We start from the raw sequence: 24,984 nt of genomic DNA, 5'->3' as shown, positions 1-24,984 counted from the left end.
GGGCAGCTCCACAACCTCACCAGGCACCAGAGATAAATGCAAGGGACACCTGAAAGCACCCCAGGAACAGGCAGCCACAAAGGAGTGTGAAAGGACCTGAGCTTCCCCCTGGCTGTGAGGTTTTGTGTCACTGCTCAGAGAAAAGCAACACAGAACTTTATTCTCTCCTGGTTTTTTATTCCCCGACCTTCGCCTCTCCATCACGCACACACCTATTTCTCTTCAAACGCAGGAGCCACCCCATTGAAGTCAGCAGGACTCTCCTGGTGCTGCAAGCCAAGCATGCATATGCCTGGATCCAGTTGATATTTACAGAAGGCTCCTTTTGAATTGGCTTTTGATTATACCACCTGTGTCAGAGGGTTGTTCCTTATTGCATTTGTGGACAGTGGGATCAGCGTGACTCGTTTCCACGTGAGAAAGATGGAAAAAGATTGCAAATATAACCTTTAACATTACAGACCTTTTTTAACTGTCATGTACTGCACTGAACGGTGTATTTGTGGTTGAAAGGGAACATAAACTATGATGCAGAACACTAAAGGATTGAGAAAATGTAACCTTTGAGCGGGTGGTTTGGGTTTTATTATCCCATTTATTTATTCTGCTGGATATCTGTAGGATAATATGATCAATGAGTTGGAATCCTTCTTGTTTCTACCAACAACAAATCAAACCATTAATAGGCCAATAAAACCCTGGGATTTGGAGAGTGGGGAGGAGGGGAAGTAATTGCATTGTTCTGATGCTAACGAGGCACATCTATCTTGAAATAACTGATTAAAGCTGGTGTTGACACCAGGCCTTTGCACAAAAAAAAAGCTCAGAACAAGGTGTGCAGTGCTGGGTAGTGCTGGGGTCCCCGTGGCAGCTCTGTGTTTTCTGCTTGTGCTGTGCAAAGGGGGATGTGGGAAGCACCTGTGTGTGGGGAATTCATCCTGCTTAACCCTGTCTGTGCACCACGGGGGCAGGCTGGCAGTGCACGGGGGCAGGAGCACGCAGGGTTCACGGGGCATGATGTGTGGCTGATAAATAGTTCCACAGCTGTGTGATTGCATAATGATAGCCACATTCATTCACCTGCCTATCAAAAGCGATGCATTAAAGTTTGAGCTCTCTTCCCCTGGGTCCATGGAGAGACATTTGAGTGTTAGCTTATAGTCTTTAACATTCCTCCTAGCAGTGGGCTAAGTGCAGTGGGGTTAAACAGAGTCCCTTTTGCTTAGTAACCCATTAGCTAATGGGTGTGTAAGCCCATCAATTTGCTGTTTATTCCCTAACCCCATTAGGGTACACCTGCTGTGCATAAAAAATACACCTGACAAATCAGAGTGATAGTTGAAATAAAATAAATATCAAGTGTTGTTATATCTGATCCATAGTGTTTAAGGCAGAAAGGGCATAACAGTGATTTGTGATGGCAGAACGAAATAGCTTGTGCTGGCTCATGGTAGCTCGAGCAGGTTGATATAAATCCCCCTGCGATCACCTGGAGGCTCCAGAACTCGGCTGCCTCTTTCCCCAGCCCCACGGGCCCCTCCAGAGGGCTGGAGTTCACCTTCAAACACCATCTCCAAGCGCCCTCCACACAGCCACAGCGCTGCTAAGTGATAAATTAATTATTTGGGGGAGGGAGGGTGAGAGCTCACAGGCTGCTCTCCTGCGAAGGCAGCCAGAAGCTTCAAATCTGTCTCCGGTACCAGGCCATTTGTTTTGTCACTTCGTGGGCTTTATTTATTTATTTATCTTGCAGCTCACCCTGTGATTAAAACTGTTGAAACAGCTGCTAGCTGGTAGCAACTTTCCTTTGCTGTTTCCTGCTGTCAGTCAGGGGCTGTGGCAGTGGTGGGAGCTGCCCTGAGCTGCCCCCCTGGGCCAAGGGCAGGAGAATCCCCAGGCAGCCCTGTCCCCATCCCTGTGGGTCTGCAGCAGCCCCACGGCACAAGGAGAAACTCCAGCAATGAACCTGTAGAACTGGCTGCCCAAAAGTGTCACTGAAATGAAGGTATGATCAGAAAATGGATTAAACCGAGGCTTTTGTTTAAAAAAAGTAAAAGCACCATCACCATGGGCTGGGGAGGTTGATGACAGTAAGGTGAGCAAAGTGGCTCAAGATGGTCAATCCAGTGTGGAAAACTCCCTGGGGCAAATGAATGGGCTTTGACTGAGCCAGGACTGGGCTTTGTGGAGAGGAGCTGGATGCCCTCTGCCATCAGGGTGCTGAGCAGCCAGGCCAGGGAGGGCAGGTAGAGAACATGCAGAGGATTATTATCACCTGGGATAGCAGAGAATGGAGAAGCCTTGCAATTCCTGTGATGGAGAAATAAACCTAGAAAGTCTCTCAGCTGAGGACCAGGTCTGGGCACACGGTGTAACCTCAGGTGTGCACGAGGCCGTGACCACAAACACTTCTGCTGCTGAAGAAAACAAATGTACAGGCTTTCTGCAATCCCTCAGGGCTGGCAGTGCTGGCTGAGACAGGGCCACTCATGGCTGCTAAACCCACAGATGAGCAAGCTGAAAATGAGCTCAACTTGTGGTTAAAAACAGAGTGAGGGTGAGTGAGAGAGACCAGGTCAACCCAGCCCTGCAGCCAGTGAATTGCCAAAACCCTCAGACGGTGTTAAGGTGATGGAGAGAGAGTTTGGGAATCTGGCTTGTGTTGCCTGAACTAGATTGCAAGTGCTGCTGATGCACCAAGGAGCAGTGATAAAATGAACAAAGCAAGTCATTGCTCTTGGCTTGCATTATCCACAGGCTCTGGCATTTTCCAGCTGAGTGCCTGCCTCAGCCTTCCTGGCCCACTGCTGCTATTACTTTTACATCATGACTGTCGAGGAGTGTATCATTCATAACATCCCTATCACAGAGAGATTCCTTTTTAAATGCTTGGGGAGATGGAGGGCTACAAACCCTGGGAAATCAGCTATACCTAATATATTATGTAGAAGTTCTGTAATCATTATTGAACTAAAGTGCATTGAGTAAGTGGATAAAATCAGTCCCACTGTAGCATAAGTCTCCAGAGATCACAGATAAAAATGCCTCGCACTTAAGCAGAAAAAGGTAACAAAATATTTCCAGTCCCAGCAACAGCATTTTCCCCTCTACATAAATAGGGAACCCTCAGGAGAAGGCAATGATGCAGCAGAGGTTGAAGGCAAAGTTAATGGTGGCGAGGTGGGGGAGCGAGGCAGTGCCTGGGGCAGGCTGGGTGAGCAGAGCCCTCCCTGGCAGGGCTGGGGGGCACAGTGTGGGTCTGTGTTGGGGTCAGAAGCACAGAAAATAGGTCCTTATCTGTGGTGCCTGCCTCTGACACCCAAGAGAGTGCTGAGTTTGGCACAACACCATGGAGACAGCTTTTAAAGTTAAGTAGAGAAACTGGGAATGTGAATGTGTGAGTTAAATAGAGTTTTCTTAAGTCACTGGGTGAGAAAGTCAGAGTTTAGGGTTTAAACTATATTAGAAAATAAAAGATAATATGGAGGATTTAGGGTGTTGTCCCTTTCTCCTTCTTCCTTCTTCATCTTCTTTTTCTAAGGGTTTTTGGGTAATAATGAAGGATTGGACAAAGAAATCCCCAGTGCAGCACACAAGTGTCAGGTCATTGGGTCACTAAGAAAAATAACTCACTTGGTCACTAAAAAAAATAACCCAATTTGATTACTGGACAAATAGACATAGAAAACTGTGAAGGGATTCTTCATTAGCCATTTTGCACCCCTCTATCTTAGTGTGTGGAGCTCCTTGTGCTCTGTGTATCTGTAATATGGATAAGGAAAGAATAAACAACCAAGCCCAAACAAAAGAAAACAGCCTCTGTCTCATCAGTTTCAGTCCTGGGGAAAAAGAATCCAGCTACCAACACCCTGACAGGTATGGCACGGAATGGAAATGAAGTTTTTGTGCTCCCTTTTCCTCTAGACTCTGCAGAAAAGTCAGTTTTTATGACCAAGGTCACCTTGGGCCTTGCTTCCCACCTGAACACATGCAGGGGCACAAACACTTCTGCATTTTTGTGCCCCCTGTGCTAAGGTCTGGTCTGTTTTGCTGCAACCTGGGTAGTCACTGGCATTTGTGTCCTGGAATTAATTTATTAAAGTTTTCTAAGATCTGTGCTCTTTCTCATGGCCTGCCAATCACGTTGGAGCAGTGCCATAAGCTCTGGTCCAGCTCTGTCCTCAAGGGCACCAAGGGGAGGATGAGTGAAGAGGGCTGTGGAGTTGGAACTATTACTTATTTATCTAAAATATTGACCTGACCTCTGCTACTGAAATGTCAGCTTTAGATGCTGGGGGAAAGGGATGCCAGAGCCAGCACCTGCTGGGAAGTAAAGGAAAGAGAGATGTCAAATGGGGCCCAAATCAGTCATTGTTTCATTGAGACAATGGTGCTGGGGCAGGCAGGAGGTGGCAAAGGCCAGGAAGGAGTGAGTACAGCTGGTGGGTGGAAAAGGAGGCAGTGACCAGCTGGCCAAGAGCCTCAAGGAACTCAGTGTCAGGTGCTCAGCACCTCTGAGATGTGACCTTTTTGTATTTTGTGGGCTTGAAATGTTCACTGTTAGGATTTGCACATTTTTATTAGTGCAATGATAATTGTGTCTGTGAAGGGAGAAGTGAGTAGCAAGTGATGCTTCTGTAATGTAGCTGTGGATGGGGAATGTGGTTTTTGCTAAAGCACTTCCCAAAACTTCTGTCCTGTGGAATTGAGGGAGTCTGGAGCTGAGCTGGGGGCCAGGGATGCTGTGGGAGGCTGCAACTCGTCTGTAGCACAGCAGCACAATGCGAGTATTTGCGAGAGGACTGGGGAGCAAGGGGCAGTAAACAGGAAGGAGCTCAGGAAATCAAGTGAATAACACCAAATGTGTCTTCAGCTGCCTCATGCAATGACAGAAGATACAGGGGCTGTGGTGCTAAGGAGAGTTACATAAATGATTACACAACACAGCTGTGGCAAGAGCCTGGAGAGACTCTAAAGGGAATAAGCAGACACACAGACAAGGCCAGGGAGCTAAGAGTGAAGGCACCTCATCTTGCCAAGGTTCCTTCAATAAAAAAATTAGAGACATACCCACACAAAATTACAGCCAATCCCACTGTCAGGGGCAGACCATTCAGTAAAAATTACTTCTTCAGTGGCTAAAAAAATGAAAGCCACAAGGTTAGGGGGTAGCAGTAAGCAGTGTCATTATACACCTTATGTCATGTTTTTGTGATGACAGATGACAGTCCCCTCCCTTTGAGCACAGGGCCCATTGTGGGCCACGTGTCCCACTCAGCCACACCTGGATGGGCACCCTGCACCTGCTCCTCATGCTTTGGGCTTCAGAGAGTTTTCTTCTGGCATCAGAAAAGCCATTTGCCCTCTGTTGCAGTCCTGCCCCCCAGCTGAGCTCAGCTGGGACAGTCAGGACACCACTGGGGCTGCCCAGCAGACTCCCCAACATCTGAGCTTTGCAGCCTCCTGCCATCCTAACCACCCTTCCTTGTTAAATGTGATTGAAACAAATTAAGTTTAAATTTCAAGCAAATCCATTGTCTCTGGATCCAAAAGGCTGAAGCAGAGCTCTTGTTCTGCTGCACCTATTATAGGTTATACTACATCCTGAATTTAATCCCTCAGCCAGCTTTGCAGACACACTGACCCAGCATCTTTGTAGTGAGTTGAGCACTCACAGAGCCCTCAGCTGCAGTGAGAGCTGCCAATATTCACACCATTTGAAAGAGAACCAGGAGAATTATCTCAGACAGAAAAAAAACAGATCTCTTGTGCTGACAGAATAAACACATTTGGGGTCTGACTTTGCCAACATCTCTCCTTTCTCTAACAACTACTGGAGTGGATCTGCTCACATTTGAGATACCCAACACTTCACATTGCAAGAAGACACTTCCAGATGCTTATGTTTTAGCAACTTCATTTTCTTAAAGTAAATTTTAACTTAAACTGAAACACCCAGCATCCCTATTCCTTCCTTGGAGCCTTGCATTAGGTCTGGTATTTTCTCTGTATACCAGAGAAATTAAGTTCCATTGTGGCACCCTCCATATGCCACCAGTAAAATTCCTCCTGTCCTCTCCTGCCAGAGGGGGACAGAGTGAAACAAAATGAACAGGAACCAATCCAGCAGCTGATGGATTTGTCATTTAGGAAGGGCAGAGGAATGAAAACTTTTGTAGGAGCCTCCTTCATGGTCAAGGAGCTCAGCACAGGCAGATGCAGTTCTTGGAGCTGGCCTTGAACAGTCACTGGACACCTAAATCCAGATATGCCCCTGAAATCCCCTAGAAAAAATACGTTTGTCCTTTGGGCAAAGAATAGGCTTAAACAATGGAAATAATGAGATTAACAAGATGAACATTCAGCATTCTGAGTGTGGATCCTTTGAAATCCATTAGAGACAGAGGGAAAGGCATTTCAGTGCACCAGCATTCACCACATTTAACTGTGTAATTCCATGAATTTCTGTCTCTCCTTAATTTCAGGAAGACAATTCAGTAGCCTCTGGCTTCTGTATTTTTTTTTTCTCATCTGCTGACTAGCAGAGGCAGAAAAATAAACACACAACTAGGAGCTGTATTCACAGACAGGAAGTAACTTTAATTAAATATTGTGAAAGTTGAAAAGTTTTTACAGCTTGAATTTCTGCAAAAAAATTATAACAATCTCTACAGTAGTTAGTTTCTCTAACAATAGAACTGTACAGTGTGTGTGTCTATTCAAAAAGATTTAGATAAGAAGGTGAAAGGTTAGTAGTTTCAGAGATGACTTCATTTTAGCTGCATCCTAGTACAACTGTGAGGAAATAGGCATTACTTTATGCAATCCAGTCATTGTGAAGCTTCACCTTGTTAAAACTGAAATCTGAATGTTTCCACTTAAAGCCATATTCTGTAAACAGCTGCATCTTTTACTTTGTAAAAGACAAAGGGTGGTGCGGGGGAGATTTTGAATAAATTCCCATTCATCAGATCACGATAAATAGCTGCAAAAGAAAGGAATGATGCACATTGTCAAAGGCTCTTTGGACACTGGAGTAGACTACAAATGTGGCTAAAGTGGTGTCAGAACTGCTAGGACTGAGTGGAGCTCTACAAGAGTAATCGACGGTGTCACTGGACAAAATATGGCTTTAAATTTGATTACATTGTCGTGCTGTTGCTTATTATGTGAATTAGAATAATCACTTGGAATACAGAGAAGCAATAAACTGATGTCTCTCACATTTTTTTTTTCCAGTTTTCTCTTCTTTTATTTTCTCACCATGAAAAAAAAAAAAAAATCCTGTTTTTCTTTCCCTTTCCCCCCAAAGATCACACTGTGACATTCTAGTGAAAACCATTGCAAAATTCATACAGGAAGCATGCACAGTTGCAGCATCGTTGTAAATGATTTCTTGCTCGACTAGAAAAAAGTTATATTGTTTTAAGGTAACAAAACAGTTCTTTTGTGCTTTTCAATTCCTTTTTTTTTTTTTTTTTCTTAGAATGTTAGTGATGATTGACAGTTCTGGTGCACAGTACAATGTACAAGTGAAATGAATATGATTTGCATTGTTAAGGCATCCAATCTGCTGGTTTATATTTATGTGAAAGACAGAGAAATATACAAGCAGACTTAAGAAAGAAAGTATTTTCATTGAGTTCTATGAAGTTTCTCCCCATATTTAATGCACAAAAATGCGTCACTCCAAAGAGGAGAAATCCCATGCATATTAATAGAGTAAAACAGCATTAGTTTTTGTTAAGCCTCAAAAGCAAAGGATACATTTTTTTTTAAATCTACATAACTAAATGCTACAAGAATAATATGCTACTTTTTGCCATATATTGGAAAAAACTTCTTAACTTACAAATAATACAAAAATAGACAATGGCTTTTGGGTGGAAATTAAAAAAAAAATGGAAGCATGGTTTTAAACAATACTAAAAAAAACCAACCCTATAAATGAAATGTATTAAAATCACATTTAAACAGCTAATACAACGGTGAATGACCAAACAAATCAGCACTTTTCACATAGCAAACATACACAATAAAATAAACTTGTAGGGGACAAAAAGCAATGTACAAATTCCAAAGATAAATACATTATTTATATGGATATTTTACAAAATCCCCCGTAAAACAAACAAACAAAAAACAGAAACGAAAAGCTTTTTTTTTCTTTAATTAATTTGCAAGTATGTGCAAGCTAAAGGTAGTGAGCTCTTTTTGCAAAATATGCAGTAAAATTCTTTTTTTTTTTTTTTTTGTGATATTGAAAAACTGTCTTAAGACATTAAAATGTATAAATAGAACAACAACTTTGGCAAAAAATCACAAAAAATCTACAGTATTTATAACTACATACAAAACACAACAGCAAAGAAAAAATATCAGGTAATGCATCTTCAGAGCTTTGCTGCCTCTTTGACTAATAATTTTTAAGAACACTTCCCAGATAATGATAGCAAAATTTTTCGTGGTAGAACAGAAGCTATGGTTTTGATTTGAAACCCACCCCCAAACTCAGGTTTCCCTACTCAAAAGCAGATCCCTGTCCTGGATAGAGCCTGGTACGAACTGGGAGGGTCGACTGATACAGGAGCGATGCCAGTGGGAGCTTGGGCCAGGAGAGATTTTGGGTGGGGAGGGTGCAAACCTCACCTGGGGCTGCCCCACGGAGCCCCAGCAGAACCAGGAGGGTTCTCAGGGGGAGAGGGGCCAGCTGGAAACCCCCCAGGGATGGCCCAGTCTGTGCCCCCCACGCCAAACCCAAAGGGCAGAGCCCAGGTGAGGCTCTTGGGGAAGGGGGAGCTTGGAGGGTCTGAGATATCACCCAAAAAGAGAGGGGTGCTCACCTCCTCCTGCAGGTCTGGCATTGCATCTATTGGGTTTGCACCTCCAGAGGAAACATTTCTGATATTTCCATCCTTCCCTTCCCCTCCACCAGCTTTTTGACAAGAAAAGTTGGACCTTGAGGTCCCCTTCCAACCTGGCGTTCTGGGATTAATTTTTTCTGTTGTATTATCTACACCATTTTTCAGCCTGATTTAAAGACAGAGGTTACTAATCCCACACCTCACCCTGCCCTCATAATCCAAAAATATCAGCTTTCTAGGGAGTGATATCTGTTTAATCAGAACATTAAAAATGCAACCTATCAGCAAGTCACCACTGGATAACCAACATATATGAGCCGACCCTTGATTAAATGGCCATAATTCTTCTACCAAAAACTAACTGGCACTTCTATTCTGTCCCAAACAGACTTGTATGCAAATGACACCACTTTATTCTTCTTTACACAGCTTTAAAAAAAAAAAATAAATTCATAAATTAAAAATGTGGAGTTCCATCTCTAGTGTCCCTTGTGTAATTGTCTGATTTATAAAAGACAAATGGTATTGAGTTAAATCAAGCCTTAAAAAAAAACCAAAACAAAACACAAAAAACCAGAAGGAAATAAAAGCAAGCCCCCACCCCCTGGAAAAAAAAAAAAAAAAGTGGATTTTTTATCAACATACAATAAATATATCTCCCAGGTATTTGGGATGGACAACTCGAATCAACACCTTGCAATTATGGATTGTTAATTTCAGTATTTGCAAGGATGGTGATTTTTGTTTCGTTTAAAAATCTGCAGTTATTGTAAGATCCTTCTTTATTTCTTTTTTATTTTTAAAAAGGCCTGAGTAAAAAGTTCCACTCTGGGACTTGTATCAGATTCTCTCTGAAGCAGAATTCAACCTCTTCATTAATAAAATTCTTCAAGGCAATTCTTTCACATGGGGGGAACAATCATGCCAGATATAGCTGTTGGAAGGAAAGGGGAGGGGAGGGTGGGAGAGAGAGAGAGAGAAAAAAAGTTAATTTTCTGCATTATTAAGCAACTTTTAAAATCCTCAGAGCTTTAAACATCTACTAGGAATGTAGTCAGAGGTACTTTGAGTTAACTTTATATATATCACTCAGAATAGTGTATGTACACAATAATCACAAGAAGTTTCCTTCTGACTGGAAAATTATTCAAATTCCAAGTGACTTTGCTAAAATTACTGATTTTCTTGTAGAAAATCTTGTAGAAATCAGTATTCTTCCTCAATATCAGTATCAGACCCCAACTTATTTTTCTGCTTTTAGTTTCAAAGCCCCCAAATGCTGAGGAGGCTCTGACTCGAGCCACACATTCTGTTACTCTTTTAGAAGCAAAGCAGCAAGGAGGGAGAGCAGCTGGAGTCGCACAGGCCAGCACTGGCCTGGCCCTGGAGGAGTGGCCCTTCAGTGTCCCCTGGCACGGGTCATCACCTGTGCCAGTCCCCACAAAGGTCACTGTTCACCCCTGGGACTTATGCAGGCATTTCCAGGTGCTCAGAAAAGGACTTAAACTCTCAAATCCAGTTCTGAAATTGAAACATGTGTTTAACTCCCGGGTTAGCAGGCCAGCATCTTTCTTATTCCACTTGTAGCAGACACCACCAACTACATCAAGTGAGTCATAGAAGAATGTTAATTTAGGATGTTTTCTCTTTTGCTGGCTAAGCTGAATCATCAGCATCTTTATTATGCTTCCTACCTGATTTTCTATGAAACCACCACCTCTCTTAGCAGACAGACATTTATGAAAAGCCAACAGGGACAGTTTTGCACATAAGTTGACCTCCAGCTCGATCTCTCTCTATTTACAGGGGACTCAGATCAGACATCCCAAGTGTCCCTGTGACACAGTGTGAGCAGGCACATCATTACAAGGGGTAGTCATGGAAGCTTGTGATGGAAACTGTAAAAATAACGTGTCTAAAATGCCATTTGTACAGTTATTTGCCAAAAAGTAGAAAACAGATTCGCCTTCAGGTTGGTGGCACTTCCCAGGCACATGATTTAAATGCTGCCTGCCATTCCAGACATCTGGACATGTAATTTCTTAAGGAAGAACTCAACCCCATGACTGGTGCTGATTCATTGTGCTTTAATTACAGCTGCAATTATTTGATAAGAACAGAGCCAAAGTAAAAGACTCACAGATTTGGGGTTGGAGGGGAAGAGGAGGGAAATGTTTTCTCCACAAACACCACCATATGTGCAAGAATTACAAGTCTAATCAGCAAGGGGAGAACAGCTCGAGTAAACTGCACTGATTAAATGAAATAAAATGAGGGGAGAAGGAGAGAATGCAAAACACATCCAACATGTTTGCAACAGGCCACCCTCAGAGGTGGCACACTGCAACAGCATTTCAATTATTGGAATTTATCATGTGGAATCACTGCACTGATTGTGTCCCCCCACATAAGGGTTCTTCAAGCAGCTGAGAGTGAGGATAAAAGGGATACAAAAAGGAGTTAAGTTGCTTTAAGTCCTACAGGAAGACACATAGGTGAGAAGCATAGAGGACACTTTAGGACAAGGTGTTGCTTTCCTTTAGAAAAAGTATCTTCTTCAGAAAATATCAAGATATTATTCCAACACTCAGTCTGAAAGATTCATCAGAAGCAAATCAATTTCACCAATAATTGGTCAAGAACTGTGTCTCTTGGGACAGGAAAGCTGTCTACCCTGGGTAGGAGCCCAAAAGAAGGGGAGATAATTGCAATTCCTCCCTTCATGATTTAGACATTTCCCTGTGGTTACAGATCAGCCATGTACCTTTTGCTGTTGGAAACAAATGGCACAGGCAGATCTTAGATCCTTTTTCAAAGCATTATTGTTTTTGAAGAGCTCTGAAATTCTGAATTAAATTACAAGGCAAATGATATCTTTTCTGCCTAAAAGCTTTGATATTTCCATTCTTTCCAAGTCTTCATTTAGATCACTCCACTTTTATTCCATAAGTGCTACATCTAGTCATGCAAATTCTCCCAGCTGTAGCCTGCTATTGATCCTGAAAACAGAGATATCAGTGGGAAACACTGTAGGTATGAGATCACACCATCTCCAAAAAGGGAGGGCAGAGAATAGAAAAGCTCCCACCAATGGCCTTTATTTCTTCTATCATATACTAATTTGTATTTGCTGCCAGCAAATTACAGAAATAATGTATTAGGGGTTTTGCAAAATTGCATGGCAAAGAGAACAACAGATAAGCCTGGCTGCTGTTTTAGTGAGTTCTGCTGATATCTAAGCTACATAAGGGAAGCTTGATTGTTTTCTGATGTATCCAGAAGCCCAAGAGAGATAAGACAGCCTCCTTATACATGGTTGTTTATTTAAGCATTAAGGCACAACATGCAGTGCATCTCTGAGTGATTATTACAAGCCTCAGGTGGCGTCAGGAGGCACAGGACCAAAGGCTGTTCTTTAAAGTTAAAGGTTCTTTAACTCACCAAGAAGTTCAGTGATGACCTAGAAATGAACCATCTCTTGGTGTTTCATTCCTATTATGAAAACTAAATTGCTAAACAAAAATTAGGGGAAAGGCTCAGATCTGTGTGGTTTCTGGGCATTGCAGATGTGGAGATGACATAATGAGGAGGCAATCAGACCGCTCCAGTTGTGTCCAGTGCTCTCTGCTCATTCCATAATTGCTTTTCATAACTGAGTACATGGAATTCTGTGTCTTGGGAAAGGAGAAAGAGTGCCTGAAAAAGCATTCTCCTGTTACTTGTTTTTTCTCTCCATCCAAACAACAAGATGGGACAAGGTGAAGACAGGAAAAAAACATTGATGTGTTCAAAAGTGCTTTTTCTTTTTTTATTTCACATGGGAAATATTATTAGCTGTTGCCTTTAAAACTTCAAGCATGTCAGCATTTCCAATTCTTTTAAATGTTCAAAAACAAATATCCTAAATGCTGTGGTTCACCTGAAAATTTTGTTTTCTCGTATTCCTGACACAGTTTGTATTCTAAAAAGCCCTAACTGAAGGTACCCAAATTCTGCTTATTAGTTCCTAGTAAATTTACAGTTTCTGCACAGCTTTTCTGTGTATGTGTGCACCTTGAAGGATTCCTCCTCCCAGTTCACCAGTATAACATGCACTGAGGACAATGCTTTCCTTCAGGCACAATAGATCCAAGCTTTTATGAATGAATTGCTTCCATTCTGCTTGCATATAGATTTTTTTTGGCCACTGATGGTGATATCAGCATTTTGTCCTCAAGCCCAGTGCTCCTCTCTCCAGAGGCTGAGTGACACATGGAGTTTGTGCAACCATCCTGCTCTGCACGTCTCCTTCTGAACCTGGCTTAAAAAAGGATGGATTTTATTCCCCACTCGATGCCCTTTGGATAATTTGCACAGGCTCATGGAAAGGAAACAAATCTCAGGTCTGGAGGAAGCACAGTGCACACCATGAAATATTTCCCACCTCTGGCAGCTGGAGGCAGCTGGCTGCATCTGCTTAAGGAAACCCCTGGATCTAAGCGAGCGTGAAAATGCCTCTCTCAGCAGAGTGATGTGCAGTGAGGGGATCACACGGGGAGCTTCGGGCTCAGTGCTGTAAAACACACTCAGCCCAACAAGGAGATGGGCAGTGCTGGGCTTTGCAGCACCCTCAGTTTGACAGGCTTTTGTCTGCCTCACCTGCACCCATCCTTCAAATGGATTTAGCTACTAATGCTGGAGAACTTGTGATGGGAGGGGAAGGGATGCAGAAAAGGAGCAGCCCCCTGATACCAGCAGTTCAATAGGCTTTCCAAGAGGCCCTGCGCCATTTGTGGAATTAATTGGCGCAGGAGTACATTAATCAGTGGAAACTAATGTTTGCCCTGGTGTGAGCTAAAGTGGAAAACGCTGCTGTTAGTTTGTAATGCACCTCCTGTTTATGAAAGGGAAGGTTTGTGCCAAGCTCTGTAACGGTCTATTGCTCTCAGTAGGATTTCTGCACAAGTGTACTATGACAAAGGACAAAAAGGAAGGGAAGATTGAGTGACGTACTTCAGGAGAAGGCCAGCCCCTGGAGAGACCCTGCAGTGGAGTACTTGCTAGAGTCCACAAAAGACTGGTCTGATAAAGGACGACAACAGGGAATAAGAGAGGAAAGAAAGAAAAAGGACGGTATTAGTAAGCTGAAATATTACTTGTGTTTATCAAAACAGTAGGTCCATGCTCGAAAAGACACAGCCTCTCAATTCAGCAGTATTAGTTGGGTTAGAGATAGGGTGGTTGCCAAACAACTGCAGGGTACAAGGTGGGCTGGGGGTGGAGTGCAGTTACTCTCTAGAGGAGGAAACTTTAGGACAGAGCCCACCAGGGATCCCCCATGGCCTTGGCTCCCCTGGGCCAGCTGGGTGCTGCTTGGAGCCTGGCGAGGCACGGCGAGCTCACGGTTGGGAGCAGCCTGGCTTCCACCTACCTTGCAGGCTATTGCCATTGGTGCTGGTGCAGGTGGGAGGAGGGGAGGTTTGGGGTCTCACGACAGGCGCGAACGCGCTCTTCTGTTTCACCGCTGAGACCATGTTGGCTGGTGAGAAGGAGAAAATCCCGGAGGAGCTGCTACAGTTGGAGGGGAGGCTAGTGGAGGAGGCCATCGTCGGACTTGATGGCACAACTGGAGGGGAAAAAGACCCACAAAAAGGCATTCCTTAGTGCTCAATAGTAACAGGCTGCAGAAACAAGAACATTCTCATTCTTGGGTGCTCTCGATTTTTCTAGGGCTGAACTGAGAGCTCAAAATGCAAATGTGCTACATAGGAAGTTCAGTCTTTAAACACAGATGTCCTTACAACATTATTTTGCTAAATAGCACAATAAATATCTTCGGTTCATGTATTTACCATCAAGCTTTTAAGCAAATTTCTCTTCATTAAAATAAAGCTAACTACTTTAATATTCAGAAGGCACTGCCTGTTTCCCCTCTTATCCAACAAAAATAAAAAAAGCGACATCCCATACTTCCATTCTTCCTCCTGTTTAGAAACTGCTTAGATACACAAGTGGGCTGTGAATAATTACATATTATAGAGTAAAATTCTGATCATCTGGGCTTTGAATTATTATTTTATTTGCATTTATGTAGATAAAAATCACCTTATTTAAGTTCTTATTTGAGAATCTGATATCCTATTTGTTAACACTGAGGAAATCAATTAATGGAAATTAAACGTTCAAAGTTTCACAGTCTGACAGATACAATCTTAGTCTGAAGTCACTCTGTGTCTGGAAGTACTTGCTAAGGGAGAGCAATCAAAGCACCTAAATTGAATTGCTACTATACAGCAATTAGTTTATTGATTTAATTAAGAATGCCACCTTTTAATTTTCAGGTCATGATTGAAGCGTTTTCTGATTCAATGGATTAGACATTAGCAGAATGACAGATCAACCAAGAAAACCTCCCAAAATATAAATAGAATAGAGAACCAGGGCTAGGAAGTCAAGTGCTATTCTAAAGAGGGCTTCGTTCATAAATATGAAATAATACACTGCCACAGTATTTTAAATGCATTACTGGCATCTGCTTCCAAAAGGAGATGTCTCATCAATCATGTTATATTATGAATTCAGAGTGTGCAGATTCTGTGACAGTAAATCCAACTTAATAAGTAAGGTACTTTGTAACATTACATGTTACATTATTATTAGAGTACAAAAATAATCACTGGTTAGCAATTCCCAGGTTATAAGTACTAGTTGTGTGGGTAAATAATTTGTTCTAAATTTGCAGCAGAGTAGAAACCTTGGAATTAATTATTTTATTCAGAGTTCCTCTATCCTCTTTTTTATTCTGATGCAATTCAAAATAATCCATTGCTGCTGTTACACCATTAGCTTCAGATTTGCTGTGTAAACCTTGGTACCTTCAGCAGTCAGTTTGTCCTGACCATGCTAAAGTCCAAGCCTATAAATCAATTTATGTGTCCATTCCTTCCATCCTGATTCTGCTGTCAGCTTTCTACATGTGTCAGTGGAATCCCTTCTACCTCATGAGCAATGTCAGAGGAATTGGGCAGGTCTTGCTCATTTAATTTCTCATGTGACCAGGGACTTCTGAGCTCAGCTGCAGAGGATGTTCATAGGCCTTTACCAATAGAAATGTATTTATATTTAAACAGCTTACTAAACCTTTAATATCAAAATGCAGAAAGTTAGTTCTGCACATAAATATTTCCATGACTGGGACTGCAGACCATAAGCTCTTCACACCGTGGGATGTACGATTTGTATGACTCACATTTCTGTGGCATTCACTGTACTGACACTAAAACACAAAATCTAAGAGCCTTTGTAACATTTTACTGACTCAGTGAAGTCAAAGTAATACTACTTAAAAAGCAAGTGGAATATAAACAGCCAAGCTTAGGCCCAGTAGTAATTAGTAATCTTTATAAAGGTTATGAACATATTATTTTCTTAGAATTTGAGGACAGTGTTTCTTATTAGACCATAAGGTATGTTATAATAATAATAATAATAATTGTAAAATAGAAACAGAGAGGAGAATTTCTTGCAACACTAAGGTCTTCAAAGCGCATCAAAGACCAGTGCCTTGGAGAGTAAAGACCAAGTTCTATTTCAAGTGCTCAAAATAGAAAAAAAATATTGAGCATCAGAGAAAATCTTCTGCCTCCTTCTAATGAAAGCATGCAAAATACAGAAAAGACATAAAATACTCACTGGCATAGGGAGAATTGGCAGCAGATCCATTCAGGAAGGTTGGAGAACCGCCTAAATTTGACATTCCAGCATTGCCATAGCCATTCATGCTTGTTGTGACAGAGTTGTAGTTTGTCTGCTGCGGGGTGGTGCTTGGCACGTAGCCGTGAGGTGACACACTGCTGGAGTTACGAGTGAAACCTTGTGTGGGGAGGGAACACAGGCAGAAATTGGAATTAGCCCCACAACAACTTCCTACACACACCAAGGGGCAGCTCAACCCAGCCAGGGAGCACAGAGAGGGACAGGACCGAGCCCCAGCACCACCAGGTACCCAAAATGAGACCTCTCCCTGCCCAGGTTGCTGCTGGAGGAGGGAGGCTGGAGCCTCCAGAGCTCCCCAGGCAACCCACGGATGCCCTGGAGCAAAGATCAGCACGGGGTGTTAGAGGAACACTCACTCTGAAAGGGCTGCTTGTAGGAAATGGAGTAAACATGACCTACATTTTCAGAGTGAGGACTCCAGACCCACTCAAGGTATGCTAAAAGCACATGATTGTTGTTAACTCTTTTCTGATGTCACTGGCATTTAACACACCTCAGGAAATGTAGTGTATTTCTCCAGCTCGTGGGATATCCTTTGTCTTTTTGCCTTGGTCTCATCATTATGTTGGTGGGAGATGAGCATCAAATTTGACAGCAAGTTAGAATTTGAATCTCTACCTAATTCTGGAAATGGAGTTTTAGGAAACACATATCCAAATATTCATAAGGAAATATTTGTTTCTAGAAGCACAGAAATACAAAATATGCATCTTCACTCCTAGAAGAAAGATCGCTAATTTTTCTTCCTAACACACAGCATAAAGTATTTCAATCTAAAAATAATTTTGCATTTTTTTAGTGTAATGCAAAAATATTTTTTTCTGCTCTTCTAGAAACAGCCTCATCCTAACACTTTTTCATTCAAATGTATTTTTAAGTTGGATAATACATTAAGCTGAGCAAAGGAGAGGGCAAAATGAAAAGGGCTTTTACAAAAATGATCTTCACCTATTTTTTTATTTTTAACTGTGGGAACTAAACCAATACTGATTTTATTCAAAGTGAAAACCACTTCATTTTAAAAATTGGACAAGCTCTGAAAATGTCTTTTTAAATATGTGTTCCTTGCTAGCTGTAAAATTTATGAAAGTCTGAAACTCTAAAAAAATCACAGTTCCAATACTCTTATCTCTTGCAAAACAAACCCAAATTAAATAGATAAACATTCAAGGGATAACCTCATGTCATAAAGAAGTGCTACACAAGGCCCAGACTGAGAGATCATCCAGCTCAGGAAAATATATAAGCAAGTACTTAACGTTAAGTACATGCTGAAGCTGATTAAAATTAGTGGGATTTAAACCCAAACACAAGGGTTACTCTGGGCAGAATGAAAATCTATTTAGAGACATGCAGAAGTGTTTTTCCCAAGTTAGAGCAGACCCATCCTCTGTCATTCCAAGGGTCTGGGATGGGCTGCCCATCCCTGCTGCCAGTCCTGAGCCATCCCTCTGCCACTGCACCCCTGACTTCTATCAGAAACAATACACAGAGAGAGGAAGATGAGTCTTCTCCTGACCCTGGTTGGTGGCTTGGGAGGCTTCGGAGACATTGACAGCGAGCTGGCCACTGAAGGAATTCACTCCCATCATTCCCGCGTGGACGGAGGTGTTGGCGAGGGCGGGGAGCTGGTTGTGGTTGCGGGGGACGCTGTAGAGCGCTTCGGCGATGTCTGCGGCTCTTTTCAGGATTATTTCCTACAGGATAAGGAAAAAAATCCAGAAGAGTTACCAAAGAGACTCTGACAAACCTCTTCTTACAGACTCAAATGAAACAGTTCCCCCTCCAAAGGCTAAAAGAAGATGCTTTTCTTTCTAAACCAGCTGGCTGAGAGAGAGCTCATGCTTGTAGGATCTTCCTGATAAATCCTGACATCTGTGGGAAGAGAGTTGGAAGTCTCAGTCCCAGTGGCCATGCTTTGTATAAAAAGACCAACTGGCAGGATGGGACTGGAGCCTGGACTTGCTCCACCTTGGAGCTCTCTTTAGGGGAAGAGGGAAAAGTCACTTGTGGCAAGAGATAGTGTACAACATCGTGCATATTACATAGGATTTGGTGAAAGTGGGCAGATGCCTCCATGGTGTTTTTACAAACACTAAATTTACACCCTTTAAAAAGAAAACAAACAAACTAAACCCCACTTCAGATATGGCATTGCCCTCTACATTTATTCTTGTCTCCCATTGTAGCATCATATCCCTTTAACCCCTGATCTCTCTAGACATCTAAGAAATAGCCGTGCTATGGAATTGCTGAAGTAGAATGCATTTACCTGGTTATTATGTGGCATACCATAGAGTGCTTCGACTAAATCAGCAGCCCTCTTAAGTATTACTTCCTGTCAATATAAAAACAGAAACATTCTGCTGAGTTCAATAAACTCCTTGTGGGGAAAACAAATATTAGAATCTTTTATTCTCTTTTATTAGGTGCACCGTGTTTTGTAGTGGTTTTGTTTTTTTTTTATTCCTTCCACCAGGTAAACCTTAATTGTAACAACTCTCAGCAACCACTGAATGGTGTTAAATCACTGGTTCATCCTATTCACACACACGCTTAATCAAGTCAAAAGGTGAGAATCATTGGTGCTGCAAAATAAAATACATCACTCAATTGTCTCTACCATCTGCACTATAAACCACTCATGGGTTTATTGCAGAATACAATCCCGAGGTCATTTACTAGATTACTGCAATCAATGTCATTCAGAGAATGTTATGAATCCCTTCAATGTGTTTATTTTATTCTTAATTGCATGCTGCAGGAATTGTGACCTTACCCAGCAGGCCACATTCAGAAGATACCAAATCAGTCCTGTGCTAGTGGTGATGTGACCCTTTGGCTTCCTCAGCTTGGGTCCTGGTACGAGGGGTCAGGGCAGGATCCATGTGCATGGAATGATGCCCAAGAGGAAAACACATGCAGTGTGTGAGAACAGCCCAGGACCATGCAGTGTTTCCTGGAAAAAAATCCCTGCATGGACAGCAGACTTCAAAACATTCTGAGATTCAGTTCTCCATTTTGGGCAATTTTTTTTCCTCCATTTTCTTATTTGTTCCTTTTCATTTAATATTTCTGTGGATATTTTTTGCTGGTGTTCAAGCTAAAATAGCACTTCCTGTGTTCTTACATTTTACGGCATCCTGATGATAATCCTAATAGAAAATATAAAAATTCATTGCAGAATTACCCTGGAAGATTTTTTTTCCTTATTATTTCATGGCATCTTTCAAAGCAGATTCCCAAATGCCCGATCAAAAGTGGTTAAGAACATCCTTCGAGTAAAACAATGTATTTTTGTAGTTCCCAGCCCCTAAGTACTGCTCTAATATTCTAACATGACGCCATTCACCATGGCAGATTTCTGCAAGTAGCTTACAAAAATAGTACCAGTTCTAAGCATTTTACAGTTTTCTACAAAGTTAAACTTTTAAACTTAAAATATTTTACACAATAGCCATATTTTATACCAAAAAGAAACAGTAATGCTCAATTTTCATATACTGTAGACTCTGATCAGAAAATAGAGATATAATTGCGTTCATTTTGCTGTCACCATAACCTCTTCAAAAATCCTTGAACAACTCTTCAAATGACAAGCTTTTAGATGCATATTAGCATTTTTTTCAATTTTAAATTCTCTATAATATAAGATAAAATAGTTGTCATACTGCAGTAACTACTTATGACATATATAATGTCCTAAATTCAAAAATGAGATGGAGGATTTTTGTTCTCCCAGTAAACATTTAGGCTTGCCTTCTGCTGCACACACCCCTGTCTCAGAATACACATTTAAATTATTTTCCACATATGAAGTGAGATGTAATACATAATTGATGGGTTTTTAAATCACTACATTTGAAACAGATTCTGAGGAGTTAAGTTGCTACAGCCTTTTTCTCTTGGTGGGTTTTGTTTGTTTGTTTGCTTGATTTTTAAGATTGGGGTTGGGTTTTGTGCTGCAATTGTTGGTTTGGGGTGGGTTTTTTTTGTTGTTTTTTGACCACAGCAGTGAGCAGTATAATCATGGATAGACAGACACAAACAGCATCCAGGTCCAAACGATCCTCGTTCATCACAACACTGTGGTGTTTTTAGCCTCATACTGAAGATGCAAACTAGAGAAGAACAGAGACATTACTGAAAAAACGTTCTCTTTTTCAGTCCACGATTTTAGATGGAAAATTACTGCACAGGTGTTTGACTTTGCAAACCAGGATTTATTTCACTTCAGTAGAAATTTTTTGCAGTATATATTTCACTGATGGAAAATTAGAATGTGATACAGAGCCTGCAAACTGCTTTGGTATATTGTTAACCTAAGCTGTCATTATGCCAAATTACTAAAAAAAAAGAAAGTTTAAATAGTCATTTCTGCTCTACCTGACTAATCATAGTTATTTATATAATGCTGAGCTAAAAACCTTAGAGTGCATCTAAAAAGAGATTGAAAACCATGTTAAAAAATGAGGTAATTACATAGAATCTTACAGCTGCTCTCCCTCATATCAAATACATTTCAGTTCTTAAACCCTGGAAGTTCTTTGATGCCATATCACATTGCATGTAAATAAAACTAATTGTCCTGATGGTTTATTGAAACATTCTTGACAAGTAGCATTCAATTTTCTTAGCTAGTCAATGGTTCTATTTTTTTCAACATTTGCAGAGTCTGTAAATTTGAGTTTCATACTTTCTCTAACGATATTTTCACACCAGAAAAGCATTTGTTGTTTATGACATTTTCAGATCATACAAAGTAGATGTTACAGAAAAACCCTCCTGTGTCAAATACTGGTATCTTCTATTCCAGAGCTGACTGTACTGCTTAGAGACACAAACCAGCTTTAAAAATACACAATAAAATGCTGCTAAAGACAGGCTCAAGATATTAACTTCCTGTTCTCTGAATGCATCTTAATCCTTTTGCAGCTCTGCCTAAATTACGATAGAAGCTGCTCCACATACAAAGGAGCCCCCGAAGTCCTCTATGAGTTAGAGCAGCAGACCTTGCAAGGTGCTTGGATTGCGGTGACCAGAAAATTGTTCTCACCTCCATGTCATTACGCTCACAGTGAAGCAGCCCCCGAGCATGTTTGTGTTCGGGATCTAATATATTGCCTTTCAATCAGAGCTGAGAGCCACTGAACACATAGACAGAACATGACGAGCAGGTCAGGAAAGCAATAAAGATTTTACAGAGCTGTCCAAGGTGCTAAATTTACTCAATAATGGGTTTGGCACCATAGTGTTAACCTCTCATTTACTACCAGTTTGAGGGACTAAATTGAAGTAGCTGACTTCATTTACCTTGAAATGTATATTTTATGACATTATGTAAGTAGATTGAAAGGGCACTGCAGTTTTAACAATTTAAAGGCTAGAGCATGTTTAAGATGAAGCTTGAATATTTATCATATATTGCACTTAAACTATATTGTATATTAAAATGCATTGATTAAATTTGTAAAAGGTATTATAAAAAAGGACAGCCAGTATAAGAGATCTATGTCTTTTAAAATCCAGTTGATACTTCACGTTACCACTGCAATGGCAACAGATAAACAGAGGGGTGGACAGAGCAGCAGACAGAGCAAAAAGTGAGTGAAACTCACATTCTATAAAAATAAATCTCTGCATAAGCTCAAGGTCTGTTATTCCAGATATTCTTTTGTTCACAGAAATTTTTCTTTGCCTTCATCTCCAATGCCTAGATTTTCATAGCAGTAAGTGGGCATCATGTAGGGTCCTTCCAATTGAATATGCAAGTGGAAATATTTCCTGAGAGAGACAGAGTTTGACTAAAGCTAATATCTAATTTATGGGGGCATTTGTCAAGGAAGATCCACTTTTCTACTAATGCTAAAAGTCTGACAGCTTTTGGCTTAGAAAAAAAGACTGAGCAGCATTTAGCTAGGGCTAAGTGAGGGTCTTCTTTTTTTGCATTTTGTTTCAAATGAGAATAATTTTATTTCTCTAAAAATCACAAATGGGCAAATATTGAGAAAAGGAAAGATTACTTTAGTAATTAAATATGATACATCAGAACTCTGCACTCCACGAAGCTGCACACCAAAAATCCATAGCTCATTTTTACTCCAAACAGAAGCTGATCTTCCACTGAGGAATTTCTATTATTTAAATTTTTTAAACAGGTTCACAATTAAATATTTTGATCAAATTTTTCTCCTGAAGATAATAAGGGGTGTCTACATACCCAAAAGAGGGGCTGAGTAGTAAAATCTACTGCAACTTTTCATATCCCAAAACTACTGTATGAAAAGTATTATAAATCATACTGGAATAACTGCACCTTTGAAGCATAAAGACTGAAACTCAAACTGAATCCACTTCTGATTGAATGTACCTTGAACACTACAGCACCTCTGCATGTTTTATTGGAGGCCTGCATTCCCTTCAGAAGGATTTCATTAAGAACATGAAACTTGCATTTCAAGTGGTATCATGATGAGAACACTGTGTGTCAAGATTTATCATGACAAACACATTTTTTTGTTAGTTTTAAAAGAGAGAGGGCATTTCTTCTTGTAACATCTGCTTGCTTTTTATTCAGAAACTCATGAAAAAAAATCCATTCCGTGTCCCAAAAGGGCTGTGAGTCTGGTGAGATAAAGGGTATCTAGAGTTACACTGAGTTATTCAGTTTGAGTAACTAAATTAGATAATGTTCAAGGTACTCGTTAAGCCAAAATGAATTTTGTCAAGAAGAAGCTGACCACAATATATAACACTCATCAGCCACATATTGTATTATTGAGACCACCAAAGAATTTATGAACTCATGGAGGGCGTGGGGGGGAAGCTGTTCCAGCATCCTCTGAGGCATTTATCTTATGTGTTGTCTGGATATCATATCACCTTCTAATGCTCTTTAGCATTGTAATACAAGAGAGAGCTCGTTCATCTTCTGAGAGGGTACTTAGGGATGATGATGTCATTCATACTTCCTCGACTCTTATGTCTGACCTCCTGCCTCTGCCTTCTAACTTCCTACTCTCATGGCTACTTGCAAGAAAAAAACCCATCTGCAGACTCAAAATGCTCAGCATCAGACTCCAGTTCACTTCTTCACCTTGGAAAGGTCACATTCTAAAATTTCTAGTCAAAATCACAGTAATTTGTGCTCAAACTTTCCCTCTGGCTTTCAGTTGGTGAAACAATAAATGTGACAGTTAAGGACATGGGTTAGAAGTAAGTTTGAAACTTATACTTGAAATTTGTGTATGCATTATATTTGAAAAGATAAAATTGTGAACGCAAATGTAAAGACAAAACCAAGAGAGACATTTACATGAATGCCAAAGATCTAAAATGCCAGACACTGAGCTTGGTACACAAGAGCTTCAGCCTGTCCAGAACCTCCCATCTCCCCACATCAACAGTGAACACTGCATTATTGTATCATTTTCAGCAATTATAGCTTTATAAAGACTCATAAAAGCCATTCAAAATGTAAAGATCCTCCATTTACTGTAAAACTGAGGGAACAGTGCCAGCCTAATGGGAAGTATAAAATAACAAGGCCATTTCTCTAAAAAGATATTTGTGCTCACACCAAGTTGAAAACTTTTCCAACAAACAAGCTACTGAATGGTTTCCATGTATTACGACTGAATCATACCAAAGAAGTGAATACATTATAGATACCACAAAGATGAGAAGGCAAAATGGGAGAGAAAGACAACATATCTCACTTGAGGGGCAAAAAAAAAGCTTCAGCTTACCACTGCCCACAGGATGGAAGTGCACTGAATTTCAATGGCAACTTCCCAGAAAACACATCTACAGTGGGAGCTAGAACCTCGGGCTTTCCAAGCCACTGTAGCCTCAACAGCCTCCACCCAAACTGAAAATCACAGCCTAAATGTACAGCACTAAAAACAGTCATGCATAACCATACCACCTGCTCCACAATGAGCCAACCTTTTAAATAAAATATAGGAAGCCTCTATGAGGCAGCAGAAAGAACAAATGCTGAAGTGCAAATGGGAGCAGGCATTTAGCCATAAACATTGAGAATCGATGATTAAAAATCCTCTTAACCACAAAGGTGATAAATGCATACAGGGGAAACACACCCTGTCCAAACAGTCTTCCTTGCAAATACTGCTGACGAAAGAAGGAGTGAAATTATGATGATCACCTGAAATTATGATGATCTGTCCTTGCAAGTCTCCCATCTTACACCTATTAATCTCCTGGAAATATGGTGTAGTTAAACACTAAAAAAAATCAGCCTCCTTTTTTAATCCATACCACTAATGCTGGTGGTCCCATTTCCATAAATGATGGGCACGTAACAACAACAGAATTAGCAGCTAACACAGATGTGTTCTTCATC

At 41.0% G+C, this 24,984-nt stretch overlaps 1 protein-coding gene across 8 annotated transcripts in view; it reads right to left on the bottom strand.

Annotated features, from left to right (window-relative positions):
* Positions 1-7,460: 7,460 nt before the first annotated feature.
* Positions 7,461-24,984, bottom strand: part of EBF1 (EBF transcription factor 1) — a 266,950-nt gene continuing 249,426 nt past the window's right edge. For 4 of the 8 annotated variants that reach the window (XM_014253227.2, XM_005523621.3, XM_088063518.1 and 1 more), the window contains exons 12-16: positions 18,892-18,957; positions 18,139-18,316; positions 16,536-16,715; positions 14,275-14,469; positions 7,461-9,798 (exon numbers count right to left, since the gene is read on the bottom strand). In XM_014253227.2, the coding sequence (XP_014108702.1) occupies positions 9,767-9,798; positions 14,275-14,469; positions 16,536-16,715; positions 18,139-18,316; positions 18,892-18,957 (651 nt within the window). In that variant the 3' untranslated portion in view covers positions 7,461-9,766. Of the gene's footprint in view, positions 9,799-13,842; positions 13,926-14,274; positions 14,470-16,535; positions 16,716-18,138; positions 18,317-18,891; positions 18,958-24,984 lie in introns of those variants that run through there. The other 4 variants (XM_088063514.1, XM_088063515.1, XM_088063516.1 and 1 more) reach the window with 1 other exon arrangement.

Source organism: Pseudopodoces humilis, chromosome 17 (assembly GCF_049639895.1).
Source record: "Pseudopodoces humilis isolate 2021_Gansu_Grassland_sample_001 chromosome 17, ASM4963989v1, whole genome shotgun sequence".
NCBI classification, from domain to species: Eukaryota; Metazoa; Chordata; class Aves; order Passeriformes; family Paridae; genus Pseudopodoces; species Pseudopodoces humilis.
This window is presented reverse-complemented; position numbering and strand designations above follow the sequence as displayed.